We start from the raw sequence: 14,980 nt of genomic DNA, 5'->3' as shown, positions 1-14,980 counted from the left end.
GAGGCAAATACATCATCAATAGATATGATTATATTTTTCCTCCTGTGATTTACTGATGCAATAGATTATTTAATACATGCTTTCATATTTAACTACTCTTTTATTCTTATATTAAAACAATTGGTCATAGAGAATTACTCTTTTGATGTATTTCTGGTCTCTTTTCCTAATAGTTGATTTAAAATTATCTTGTCTTTTCTTACTGTGATTTTCTATAATTTTACCTTAGATACTGTCATAATTTTATTATTAAAATGTTATGGACTTTGTAACTAGAATAGTCTCAATAACATTGTCAGTTGTTTAAAAAATAATTTAAAGTTCATGTGTGATGAGGCCTTTTCAATGGAATATATTTTATAAGCTTCTAAATTTTTTTCTACTGTAACTGGTGCACTAGAATTTACTACTTTCTCAAGTAATTATAGAATTTTATATTTTTTCAGGAAATCATATTATTTATCCTGATTTTCAAAATTGCTGCCTTTCACTTACATATAGAAGTATTTCAAGTATTTTAAAATTATTTTCTTTATATTTTATTATTTTTCTCACTTCTCATTGAGTCTAGATGACTCTTTTTCTCTTTTACATTCCTCAGTAACACTTGTGAGTTGTTTTTGTATTTCATCCATTTTTGTTGAGAAGATATGAGTGGATTAAGACTTTCTTTGTTGGTGGAGATTTCCTCAGTTTATTTTCTATGACAATTCTCACTTTCTGATTTATTTTGGTAAATTATGTTGTGCTTTCAAAATGTCCATTTATTCCTTATTTCCTTATTTTTTCTTTTTTATCTAATTTGAAAAGCATTTGACAACCCAAATTTCCTTTAACTACAGTTTTTATGGTGTTCCGTCTGATTTTGTATGAAATACTCTCCTTTTTATTTGATTCTAAACAGTCTTGCCCTTTAACTGGCGTTGTTATCAAATTGTCAGCCACAATCCTAACCAGTCACAGGTAACAGCTTAGAGTTGTTGACAATTTAAAAATCTTCAATAATACCCCGTCCCCCCAAAAAAAAACCCAGGTTGATTTTTAAATATATTAACTTAAAAACATAAATGTTGTTAAAATCTTACAACTCTCTGGTTGTGAAAGACACAACATAGAAAACTAATGTAGGTAAAAATGCAATTCTGGTGTAATAACGTCTAAATTCTGAAGAGTAAATATTAAACAAGACAAAAGTGTTTTATGTGAAAAGTTTCTCCCATATGTTAGAAGCAATACAATGTTGAAAACCTTTCAACAACCACATTAGATTAAGTGTACCTTACTAGTATTATAAAATTTCAAAAAGTAGAAAAAAGGACTATAAAAGTGTGACACTAAAACAAACCTGTCTGTCTGTTCCATTGAGCTAAAAAAACAAACAAACAAACAAAAATGCTGAAAACATAAAGAGGCATAAAAGTAATCTCAAAAATTTCTTTAGTTTGGATTTGTCAGAACACAAATCTGGTTTTATTTATATAAAGTGAAGGAACAGGACATGTTTGTGTGTCTAGTGTGGTGGATTAAATTTGTTCTATTCTCTCCCCCTCATCCTTACATAATTTCATATTCCTACTACATATTTAGTGCAAAGGTGATAATTTTATTTACTATTAAACAATATAGAATAATAAATTTCTAAATCACTCCTCAAATTAGAAAAGACAACTTTGAAAATTAAAAAGTAGGTGGGAGTAAGTATATGAATAAAAAAAAGACAAAACTTGCAATTTGTTAAAGAAAACTATTCAAAAAGGCTTATATGACAAGATGGAAGGTACACAAATGTTTGAATACTGGAAAAATAATATATTAACATTAGCATCTATGGAGGCCATGTAAGAGTGGCCTCAGAGATGGCACATGTGAAGGTGAGGTATGTAAGGAAATTAAATCATGATCTCCTGTGTAGGAAGGAAATTAATATAACTATAAGCTGAATAATTATGTATGAGCAATGTTAGCATGCTATGTGGAAATGCAGTTAAATACCAGAAGAAACAGCTACAAGTGTTGAATATACTTGCCACTTAGAAGCAGGAATAAAAGGTGTAAAGGAATAATTTAGGACATTTTTTTTCTGTTAAAATTCTGGTAATTCAATTTGACTTTTTAAAAATATGTTCAAGTATTGCAGCGATAAAAATTAAATGAAAACTTTCAATAGACATATGGAACATAATACCAATTACATATCCAAGTACCTATATATAGGTATATGGCTACACACATGCATGCCTCAAATATACTCTCAGATATCAAAGAGGTAAAGAGAATCATAGTGGTTACCAGAGCCCAGGAAAGGTGTGGGTGATGGGGGGATGGAGAGAAGATGGTAAACAGGTATGGGGTATAGTTGGACAGGAGGCATAAGTTCTAATGCTATACAGAATAGTAGGATAACTAGAATTAACTAAAATTACCTGAATATTTCAAATAAGTAGTAGAGGATTTTGAATCTCCCCCAACACAAAGAAATGACATATGTCTGAAATCACAGTCATGCCGTTACCCTGATCCTATCATGACACAATGTGTACATGAATTAAAAAGTCAAACTACACCTCACAGCTGTGTGCAATTATATGTTTATTCAAAGTGATACATATTTTTAAAAAGATATTTGCTCTGACATTAGTTCTTAATTTTTTTTTAGTAAACAATCTGTAACATTGTGTTTTTTTAATTTTTTTATTGGTAGATGGACAAATACCTTTACTTTATTATTTATTTTTACATGGTGCTGGGGACCAAACCCAGTGCCTCAAAGCACCCTGGAACACTAATTTTTAAAATGCTCTCAAATGATGAAGGGCAAACAGTTCTACCAAAGAGTAGAGGTATTATTGGTAAATGAGTTCTATTCCTTATAGAATTTATACTTTCAAAATGTTCTATGCTGCTATGATTTTTATGTTTTTTATATTTTTACATATTTTATATTTTTTAGATGTTTATGCTGCTTTATATTTTTTAATTTTCAAATTAAATCTACCAAATGTGTGCCAAGTTGGAATAGATGCACATGACATCCACCAGATGATACCCAGAGCAAAGTCAACAAACAATTGAGAAGAAACTCAATGGTACAACAACTATAACCAAAGATTTTTAATAAATTTCCTATCTTGTGTTTGTCCTTTGTTATCCTGATGTCATAGTGAAGGAAGTAACAAACTCTTGTCACTACTGGAGTATGAGAACAAAGAAAAAATGTTCTTCATAACTGCCATGTGCTATGCATTGTCAGAGCATTCATATTTCTATCTGATATATCTATAAACCTGTGCTGATTGCCATTTACTTTGTAATGCAAGAACATTGCATTATTTATTTGAGAAGCTGTTTTTGTAGTTTTCCCTGTGTATTACTTTTATTTTATATCAACTTCCCATCTTTGAATTGTTATATCCTTAAATGTATGTGTATCAAAATGTTGCTTTAATGTGAAATGCTGATTGTATTTTCTATTTCTAAATACTTGTAAAATATTTTGAGATAAATGTCATGAAAATTAATCCTTACATTATAAAAGAAAGGTATGTGGTTGCAAAACAGATGGCTAATGGGCTGTGACTTGTCGCAAATGGGTTCTAAGTTTTATAACAAGAATCCATCAGCAGATAGAAAAAAAATGTATCTGGACAAAGACCAATTGCCTGGAGTTAGTACACAATTTAATTTTAGACCATTTCACTGCCCCCCCACCCATCCTGAATGACATGAACAATATGATTGAGTCACTTTGCTAAAAACAATTGAATAAGAGTGACAAATGTGTAATGCTTCAGACCATGAAATCCCAATTGGTCCAATCACAGATAAATTTATCATGTCTGTGGAGACATTATTATAGTTACAAGTCCTGTTCTTTCCCACTGTGATAACTGCTGAATGGAAGTAGGCCAAATTTGCAGTGTAAACTGCTGAAGCATGTGTCTTCAGATAATTTTTTTTTAATCAGAGGGTTCTTCTGTAATTTAATTTCCTTTCCCCTTAATACTCTTGACAAATGCCATCACAAGTCTCTTGACAAGAGATTTTATGCAGTATTTGGAAGTGCTTCTGCTGTGATTATGAATAGTTGTATAGCAATAAAAAACAGAAGTTGTCCATTCTGGAGGAACAGAATGGAACCTACTATAATCCCAGCTAGTAACAATAGCAATGTACTATGTATCAATTACAATGCAAACCTTTGAAGAATGTGCTTTGAAAATGGCAAGTCAGAAGATTTACACCAAGAAGCTGGGAACAATTGCAGGGTGGAATCAGAAGTCTAATATACAAGTTGAGATAGTCAAGGAAACAGCTGATGCAGTTGGAAATTGTAGATGTGACCACAGAATCTACAAAACAAATGACTTCAGGTAAAAAACAGCAACTCTCTTTTCCTAAATGATGTGTCTCCAGTTGAATATGTAGGTCTCAGAACTTCCTCCTCCCCTAAGAAAAGCCACTTGTTACTGAAAATTGAAACTGGCCTCAAAGCCTGGATTTTACTTCAGTCCTTCATTTTTCTCAAACCAGTTTGTGCTTGGACAATAGCAACGGACTGGAGAACTTACTATAATTTTTCATCACTCACTTGTAGTACTCATCTATATAAACAAGCTAGAAGTATGGATCAGACACTTGCCAGCACAAGCACATAGTGACAAAGGTCTTCTAAAATATATCTTCTAGATGTCAGGAACTTCCAGGTTCCAATAGCACCAATAGGTGGGTGAGGAATGGGGACACGAAAGGATCAATGGGAGGTCTCCAGGTTCTACAAGCTGTTTTCTGGGAGGCCAGCGGAGGAATAATTTGGAGAAAGTCACACTTGGGGATTTTCCTAGGTTTTGTATTTTATTATCATTTTTCATTATTTCTCTTACAGTAACAGCAGGCTAACAGTTCAAAATGTGGGATAGATTTTAACAACATTACATGGAGCATAATGGTCACACATAAATCTCAAATCTGAATGTAATCTCTTCACTGACAACATTGTTCTTGAGAGAAAATGAGCTCTGTGAACTTTGGCTCTTGTGTCTTGCAGGAATCCACAGTTACTACCACATGAGGACCTACCAATTAAGCCTCAGTATCCAGCTAGAAGGCACTCCTATTTTCAAAAGAATCAGGTAGAGATTTGACTGCTATTAAATAGCATTTACAAAAAAAAAAAAAGCATTATGAGAGGAGTAATATTTGTAGGTGCAGTACCAGTATGAAGCCCAGTGCTGAGGGGCCAGCAATGTGTCAGGAACACTGTGATCATGACAGCTATTTTCCATCAATTCCTTTCTGCCCCTTTCATCCAAATGACTGGCATGGAGCTATTAAACTCCAATCCAAATGAATCAAGAGCAACTCTAAATTACAGCCCTCTACTTTGTTGAATACTGCACATTGGTCATATTTATAAGTGGACATATTTCATAATTATCAGAGTTATCAGGTAAAGTGTTTTGTATGCATCAAGCACAGTTCACTCTTTCCACATAATCACTCTTTTATTCTCATAACTATCCTAAGAATTAAGAAGTGTTATTACCTCTGCTTTATAGATAAAGAGATATTCTGATGAGTAAACTGCCCAAAGTCATACAGGTGATATGTATTGAAAGTAGAACTTTTATACCTTACAGTTTGTTTCTAGCAAGCCTATGCTATACAACTTTACTTTCAGCCAAAATGTTTTTGGCATTCCAATACTTTGGAAATTTAATGTTTTGTGTACCTGTGTTGTTCTTATGATTAACAATTAGATAATTCTCTCTAAATTGAAAATTTTTACTAAATCTCTAAATTATAAGAGAAAACTTTATAATTCTGAAGCAAAATTATACATCTCAGTTTTTACTGTGATTGACATTTTGTTTTCTTCCAAGCAAATGGCATATTTTCACTTTTATTGATCATTTTTATTCTATACTTGGTGGACAGTCCTTCATTCAATGAACTATTAGGATTTTTACTAGGTTATTTCTCTTTTCTCATGAACTCTTTATAAATTATTATAGAGCAATTAACTTCAAAATATTTGAGATAAATATTTTTCCAAATGTTTATATGCCTCCAATTGAACAATTTCATGTGAAATTTTATTATCTTGTTTAGTAAAAAAAAAAGTCTATTTTAATAAGTTTGCCTTTATTCTTATATTTTTTTAAATTCAGTATATAGTTCATTATCAATCCAATCCAGTCAAAATGTGGCTGACCAACCAATATCAGGCTAAGACCTTGTGGCTACTAATTGGCAATAAATATTTGGAAGAAATATTTAGAAATTTCTATAGCAATATGGCTGTATAATATTATGTGTATTAAGTCTGATAATTTAAAGTGGGGTTTATATTTTATGTCTTTTTATTGCATTTTCTAATAATTTATTTTCATTCATTATTTTAAAGTTCACATGAGACATTTTTGGGAGGAGACAACACAAGGAAAAGGTTTGTCTATGTCTTAATTTTTGCCTGATTCATTTAGGTACCTATCTAATGTATATATAAGAAAAATTGATCTTGATCTGTTTATGCCATATGTTGAAACATGATTTATTTAAAAAAAATGTTTGGAGGTGCAAAATCTCAGACTAGGAAATCCCAAGCTTTTACTCATTCCCTCATAACATCAAAAAACAAGCAAACAACAACAAAAATAAAAATAATAACACAGAAATTATATGAACCAAAATTTTAGGACTTTCAGAATAAAAAGTTTATAGCAAGCAAGAAAACCCTCAATCAGCTGGAGGCAATGGTGTAGGCTTGAAATCCCAGCAGCTCAGGAAGCCAAGGCAGGAAATTAGCAAGTTCAAAGCCAGCCTCAGCAAATTAGATGGGACTTAACCAATGTAGTAAGATGTACTAAGTTTCAAAATAGAATATAAAATGGGTTGGGTGTGCAACTAAGTGGTTAAGCACCCCTGGGTTCAATTCCTAGTACCAAAATAAGATAAAATAAATAGGACTAGAGATATAGTTCAGAAGTAAAGTGCCTCTGGGTCCAATCACTAGTCAAAATAAATAAATAAATAAATAAAAAGGAAGGGAGTAAGGGAAGGTGGGAGGGAGTAAACCCCCCAATTGAGAAAAAGTCTCTTTAAAACTGAGAAGTTTTGTGGCATTGTTAGTCACATTCCTATCCTCCCCAGTAGAGATCTTGATCTTGTGCAGACCAGGTTCTGAGATCTTCCCCACTTTCCTACAATCAGAGGGAGCAGAACACAGTGTATTTGACAATTATTAGGTACATCTGTTGTAATTTACCTAGATATACCTGAAAAACAGACAAAAGACACTCATCTCTGTTTCGTATAAATATGACCATGAGTGAGAAAATTGGTGGGCACAGCTCATGAAAGCTACAGTGATCAAAAACACACAGATGTCTGGCAAGTGATAGCAGAAAGAGATACACAATAAGCCATCAAAGGTCCAAAGTAGACCACCGTATAGATTTTAGGTTTCCAAAAAGAAGGAGAGAGAAATGAGAAGAAGAAATAATGATGAAAAGCTTCCCAAATTTGATAAAAAATATGGATCTACAAATTCAAGAAGCCAACAGACTACACAGAGATGAACCAAAAGAGATTCACATTGAGAAATGCTAAAATCAAAACATCAAAAGGCAGAGAATTTAGAACACAGGAAGACAAGAGACTTATAGCATACAAGGAATCATCATTAAAATTATCAAGTGGTTTTTCAGCAGAAGTCTTGAGGCTAAAAGCCTCAAAGTACACTAAAAAAAATGTTATTCAAGAATTCTGAATTTGGTAAAACTGTTCTTCAAAGTTACAATGAAGTTAAGTCATTCCAGATAAACAAAAGCTGAAGGGATTAGTTAACAATAAATCTACCCTACATGAAATGTATGAGGACTTCCAATTAAAATGAATGAAGACTACACAGTAATTTGAATGTATATAAAGATACATATCTGGAAAAGGCAAATACATAAGCTATATAAGTCTGAATATTAATGCAATTTTTGTTTGTAACCACTTTTGTTGTGTATAAAATTTAAAATACAGAAGCATAAAAAGAATTATAATTCTATGGTTTTGGACACACCATGTATAAAGACATAATTTGTGACATCAGTAATGTAAAAGGAATAATAAAAAGCTATAAAGAAATAGAGACTTCATATTAAATTACATTGGTATTAATTCTAATTATCAGTTTAATTTTAGGATGTTAAATGTAATCCCCACATTAGCCACAAGGAAAATGCCTATAGCATGTACTCATGCAACATAACAATATTGTGGTCAACAATGGACCACATAGATGACAATGTTTCCATAAAATTTTAATGGAGCTGAAAAGAAAAATCCTATTACCTAGTGACCTCATAGCCATTGTAACATCATAGTACAATACATTACATGTGTCTGTAGTAATAATGGTGCAAACAAATCTATATGCTTCCAGTTGTGTAAAAGTATAGCAAATTATGTATAGTATATAATATTTATAATGATAATACATGTCTGTGCTGCTTGTTTGTGTATTTGTTAAAATATACCTTTTATTGTTTTAAAGTTTATACTCCTTCAATGTAAAAAAAAATGTTTTCTGTAAACCAGCATGCCATGTAATATAGGTAACAACCTCAAAATTCTCTCTCAGGTTTATCACATCTCTCAATGGCATCATTATTGTAAATTTGTGATCTAATGTTCATTGTAGCTCTAATAGCAATAGGTTGTGATGTCTGCACAATGGTGAAATCCCTAATAGCACTTTTCTCAAAATGCATCCTCATTCTTAAGCAAGGCATGACTGTATACACACACACACACACACACACACACACACACACACACACACAAAGGGGGAATCAAATTTGCCATTATGTAAAAGATCAAATAAACACCAAAGAGCCCAGTAATAAAGGAACTAGGGACATAAAAAGCTATAAGACATAAAGAAAACATAAGAAACTTACAGAAATTGTCCCTTATCAATAATAAATGATAGTTGAAACAAAAGAAAACAAAATGTTCTGAGCAAATAATAACCCAAAGAGTATTGGGGTATCTATACTCACAACAAGAATAGGTTTTAAGTCAACAACTATTGTGAGAGAAATATAAGAATACTATATATCGATTCAAAAACTTTTAAAAGAGAAACATAAGATCATTATATATTCATTTAAAAGGTCAGTTCAGTAAGAACATATAACAATTTTAAGCGTATATGTACCAAATACCAGAGCCCCAAAATACATGACTGTAATGTTGACAGAATTGGAGGAAGAAATAAAGCATTTCAAATTTATTAGTCAAAGTTTTTGGTTTCCCATTGTCAATAATGAATAGAATTACTGGATCAAAAAATCAATAGGGAGGCCAGGTGTGGTGGGACTTACCTGGAATCCCAGCAGTTTGGGAGGCTGACACAGGAAGATCATGAATTCAAAGCCAGCCTCAGCAAAAGCAAGGTTCTATGCAACTCAGTTAGACCCTGTGTCTAAATAAAATACAAAATAAGGCTGTGAATGTTGCCAGTGTCTCAGGTTGGCACTGAATCACGAGCCACTCACAGCTTTGTAGATTCAAACAGCAATTCTTTATTCCCGAACTCACACCGACCTCCAAATCCAAAATCTGGCCGCCCCCTTCACCTACTCCACGAGGCTTTTTTCCAAATCCCATTTGAATCTCAGGAGAACTCAACGGGAACAAGCAGCAGGAACACCCTATTCCCAGCAGCAATAATCTTCAACCTCCAACTTCCCTAAAACCCATATTGTCTTAAACCCGGAACGCCTTAAACTCAAGGAGTGGGATACTTCCTCAAACCTGATCAGCTCTAAACCTGGTCCTTGAGCAAGGCCACCTTACATGCAAAGTCAACAGCGAAATTCCAAGGCAAGTCCACTTAACATGGAGTACGCTGGCAAGGAAATTTCGATGCGTCATTCCTACTTGGCAATGGCCCTCAGCAGGATGTGGCTCAGTGGTCCAGTTCTCCAAGGTCTATCCTGGTACTCTCCCCACCCCCCAAAACAATATAAATGAGGAAACACAAAAATTGAATTACACTATGAATCAAATTTGACCCAACAGAAATACTTGGTGTACTCCACCCATAACAGCAGAATATACATTTTTCTTGAGTGTACAAGAAACATTCCTCATGATAGACAATATGGCAGGCCACAAAATAAGTCTTAATATATATTTTAAAAATTGAAATCATGCGAAATTACTTTTCAGAAAGAATGAAACTAGAAATCAACAAAGAGAAGAAAAATTCAAAAATATGTGCAAATTAGTTTGCATTTAAACAACTAGTATGGTTTGGATAGGAGAGTCCCACAATATCTCCTCTGTTAATGCAAGAGGTAAAATGATTAGATTATGAGAGCTATAACCTCGTCAGTTTATTAATCCATCTGTTAATTGATAATTTGAACCGACTAACTGGGTGGTAACAATAGGCAGTTGGAGCATGACTGGAGGAAGACAAGTCACTGGGGGTTTGCCCACAGGAATTACATCTTGTCCTCCTAGCTCCTCTCCCTCCCCTCTATGTTTCTAGCTACCAGGAGCTGAGCAGCTTTCTTTCACCACACCTTTCCCAGTTGATGGCTCCCAGGTTCTGCTTCATGGGGGCCCAGCGCAATGATGTCAACTGTGGACTAAAGTTCAGAAAAAGTGATTCCAAAATAAAGTTGGCCTCTGCTAAATTGGTCTAATTGGATATTTTGGTCACAGCAATATAAAACTGACTAATACAACAATCAATGGGTCATATGAGGAATCATAGGAGAAATTTGAAAGTGGAAATGAAAACAAGCTACCAAAATTTATAGGACACAGTGAAACCAGTGCTCAGAGGAAATGTAGAGCTTAAAATAGCTACATTATGCAAGAAAAAGATCTCACATCAAAAACATAATTTTACACCATAAGGAAATAGAGAACAAACTATATCTAAAGCTAGAAAAAAAGAAGAAAGTGATAAAGATATTTTCACATTTTTTACTAGACAATGGTATTTTTTAACTTGTTATTGCATATGTATGTTATCTTTTCTTCTATTAAAGAGTTGACCTCTTTAAAACTTCCGGAATTCTTTTAAAATACAGATTATTTGTTGTGCAGAACATACAAGATTCAATACTAAAGAAACACCTAATTTATAAGCAAGCCTTTTGCTGATGTCTGGGCAACTGTATTTTGGGAGTGCTCCTACCATGCCCCAATTAATAAGCGTGGCTCACTCCACTTAGACTGTACAATGTGGTTCCTCTGGACACCGGCATTCACTTTGGAGTCTGTAATTTTGGTATTGACTAGGTAGAATACTTTCATGAAAACTGGGCATGCAGAATCTCCAGTGAGCCTCTCAGGTAGAAACCATTTCACACATGTTGTCACAATTTGATGCTGGTTGGAAATAAGTATTTCTGTGTGACTCCATTAGAATAATTCTCTGAAAAGTTTGCCCTGGCTTCCTCTGGCCTTCTATCCATGCATCTTTCCTCTTAGCTGTTTTTTATCCTTCTTCTGTAATAAATTCCAGACATAAGTAGAATGCTGAATCCTATAAGACCTAGTCATCAAATGCAGGAGTGGATATGGGGGGCTTCAATAAGTATACTAATCTTTAATCTTAGAATTCATGTGCATATATTTCAAGATGCTTCATTTCCTAGTTATATATTCATTATTGTGTTTTTGATGTGATTATGTGTATACAATACAAAATTTTAGTCTCCAGACTCATAAGTGCTAGATGCAGAGTACCATTCTATTCCTGGCCTTGTTTGCATTATTATTTGCACTCTGTTCTTTTATGTGACAATCTAAAACTAAAGATAGCCTGAAGAAAATTATTAGTAGAGATGTTTTCTTAGTACCTGCTCTAAAGTCTAAGTTTATAAACATTATATATTTATAGTTTCTGGTTCAGCTAAGAAGTCAAAAATTCTAAAAAACATTCAGGTAGGAAGTACTTCTTCAGATCAGTTGCCGTGTGTTCCAACTGGACTCCATATACCTTTTAAATGGTGTAAATTCCTCCTAGATCTTTGAAATATTTTGTAATTTTTACTTTTCAATGTTATGAATTTTCATATTCTAGTTCTTACAGGTAGTTTTTTAAAATGAGCAACAGTAGAATGGAAGTGTGGGCTGCAAGCCAGACACGACTTTTAAATGGCAAATTTTTCCATGTATTTCCTAGCAATTATTTTTCCCATGCAAAATCTTTAACAGAAATCATAATGTAAGTTCTAGATTACAACACTGTTAAAAAGTGACTTGGGTAATTTAATATAAACTCTTAAAAGGCAGAAAAAATTATTCAAGTTAATTAGAAATAAAAATGTCTTTTATGTTGCTTTATGCAGTGCTGCTTCTGCAGAATAAAATTAAATATCTTTATAAAATTAAGTTCCTTTGCACAAGCTGCCAACTATGCAAATAATTTTGTCATTTTTAGAACACACTGAAAAAGAACATCATGTGCTATATAAATGGACAAGAGATCACTTCAGAACTGACAAATGATGGTTATGACAAGAAAAATGGAATCCACACTCTGGAAAATAAACACAGGGATAAAACTCTATATAGGAAGCTCTAGAAGCCAGGTTTGTCCACAGCAAGTGTAACAAAAATTCCCAAGAAAAATAACCCTCAAGATGGTACATGTTGGTACATGTTACAGTCAGTTTCCTGAATCTTATTTTCAAAGACAGGAACAATCTGCAAGTCTGTTTATTTCATGATTTTCTCTACTTGAGTTCTAAATTTTGGTGTCTCTCTTTTGGTTGGACTATTTCCTTGAGTTATGTATCATTAGTTAATATACATTATATTTAGTAATGTATATTAAATAATGATACATAGGCAGTTTATTTTGTGACTCATTTTCTTGGTATATTTTTCTGTCCATTTTCACTTTTTTAAATGTGACATAAAATTTTTGCTTTATATTTTCTCCTTCCAGTATGATAGAATGTAGAGTTCAACAAATGCTCTCTCTAGAAACAGTTCAAATAAAGTAGAACAAAACTGTCAAAAGTATCATTCTTAATACTGAAAATTCACCAAAGGCAAACAACAGCCTGGGAAACATCTATTTATGAAAACTACTGAAGTTCAAGTTAGAACAGCATGAGTCTTGGTTGTGTTTGCCAAGCGCAGCTCCTATCATTTTCTAGCAGCTCAAGTATGATAGTTCAACCAGAGTAAGACAGATTGTGAAAAACAGATTCTTGGGTGCCACTACTGCTCTAGGCTCACTTGATTTGTGAACATTGTCAGTTAAAGTGGTTGACCCCCAGTAGAATATTATTCAGTCATAAAAAATGAATGAAATCCTGTCATGTTATCCTGCAGCAACATAAATGAAACTCGGGTCAATATGTCAAGTCAAATATGCCAGGTACAGACAAGTACCAAATGTTCATACTTATCTGTAAAAACCAAAAAAATAGATCTCATAGAATAATGGGATGGAATAGTGATCACCAGAGATCAGGAAGAATAGGTGGGTAAGAAGAGAAGTATTTTAGTCAGCTTTTTTACTACTGCAACCAAAAGACCTGAAAGAACAATTTCAGAGGAGAAAAAGTTTATTTGGCTGTTATGGTTTTAGAGGTCTTCTTAGTTCATAGGAAGCTGACCTCATTCTTTGGGGGCCTGGGGTGAGGCAGAACATTATGGCAGAAGAGTGTGGCAAAGAAAAGAGGACTTCACACCAGAAAGCAGAGAGAGATTGTGTCTTCTCCCATCAAGAACAAAATATATACCCCAAAGGCACACCCCCAATGGCCCACCTTCTCCAGTCACACCCTAACTGCCTTCTGTTTCCAACCCAGTTAATCCTATTAAGGCGATTAATGCACTGATTATGTTAAATATTTTATAACCTAATCATTTTGTCTCTAAACATTCTTGCATTGTCTCACGCATGAGGTTTCTAAACCATAACATTAAGGAATGTAGATAAGGGGCATCAATTAGTTCGGGTGTTTGGTAGCAAGGGGAATTATTCATTGTAATTATTTATGGTGTATTTCAAAACAACTAGAAGAAAGCTTGAAATTGTGAAGTATCACCAAGCTGAAATCAAGTTAACCAAGCTGTCTGCTCATCTGATGCTTAGGGTCTTTCCAAGCTTAGTTTATGGATAGAATTCCATTCCTTGCAATTGCAGAAGTGAGGCTTTTAGTTTCTAGAGGCAGCACCAGACCCAGATGGCTCACATCATGGCTGTTTTGCTTCTTCAAGACCAGCAGGGAAATGTCTGTGTGCCCTAAATCTTTCCCTCCTAGAAAGACGAGGGCCTTCTTTTAATAGTTTAGTACATGACACCTACATAGCTACTAGTTTGAATCTTAAATATCCCCCAAATGCCTTTGTGTTAAGGGCTTGTTCCCTAGAGAGGCACTACTGGGAGAAGGTAGAACATTCCAGAAGTGGAGGCTATGAGGAGGTCTTGCAGTCATTCAGGGAGCGCTGGAGAAGGGTTACTGTGGGACTCCAGCCCCTACCTCTTTCTCTTTCATTCCCCAAGTGTGATGTGAGTGCTTTTGCACTTGCTCACACTCCTACTCTTATGCACCACCACAGACCCAGAGCAACAGGGCTAACAGAGCATGAACTGAAGTCGCCACAATTATGATTCCAAATAAAACTTTGCTCATCGTAAGTTGCTCATCTCAGGTATTTGTTATAACAGAAATCTCACAAACACAATGGGACAATTTACTTTTGATTAATTCAACCTAACTGATTAGAAAATTTAATCAAGCCTGCAAAAATTCCTTACCTTTGCCATATAAGTAACCCAATCACAAAAACTAGAATCCATTTCAAGGATAAATTCCCATTCATGGGCTGGGGATATAGCTCAATTGGTAAGGTGGTTGCCTCACATGTACAAGGCCCTGCGTTCAATCCCCAGCACCAAAAACAAAGAAAAAAGAAAAAATTCCCATTCATGTTCAAGGAG

At 33.9% G+C, this 14,980-nt stretch overlaps 1 protein-coding gene across 1 annotated transcript in view; it reads left to right on the top strand.

Moving 5' to 3' along the window:
• Vstm2a (V-set and transmembrane domain containing 2A) overlaps positions 1 to 6,488 on the top strand; it is a 78,074-nt gene extending 71,586 nt beyond the window's left edge. Inside the window, exons 5-6 of the mRNA XM_078039725.1 lie at positions 5,045 to 5,129; positions 6,404 to 6,488. Coding sequence (XP_077895851.1) covers positions 5,045 to 5,129; positions 6,404 to 6,473 — 155 coding nt within the window. The 3' untranslated portion in view covers positions 6,474 to 6,488. The remainder of the gene's footprint in view (positions 1 to 5,044; positions 5,130 to 6,403) is intronic.
• The last annotated feature ends 8,492 nt before the right edge of the window (positions 6,489 to 14,980 follow it).

The sequence above is a fragment of the Ictidomys tridecemlineatus genome, chromosome 2 (genome assembly GCF_052094955.1).
Source record: "Ictidomys tridecemlineatus isolate mIctTri1 chromosome 2, mIctTri1.hap1, whole genome shotgun sequence".
Taxonomy (NCBI): domain Eukaryota; kingdom Metazoa; phylum Chordata; class Mammalia; order Rodentia; family Sciuridae; genus Ictidomys; species Ictidomys tridecemlineatus.
The sequence above is the reverse complement of the archived record's forward strand: the minus strand, read 5'-3'. Positions and strand labels throughout refer to the sequence as shown.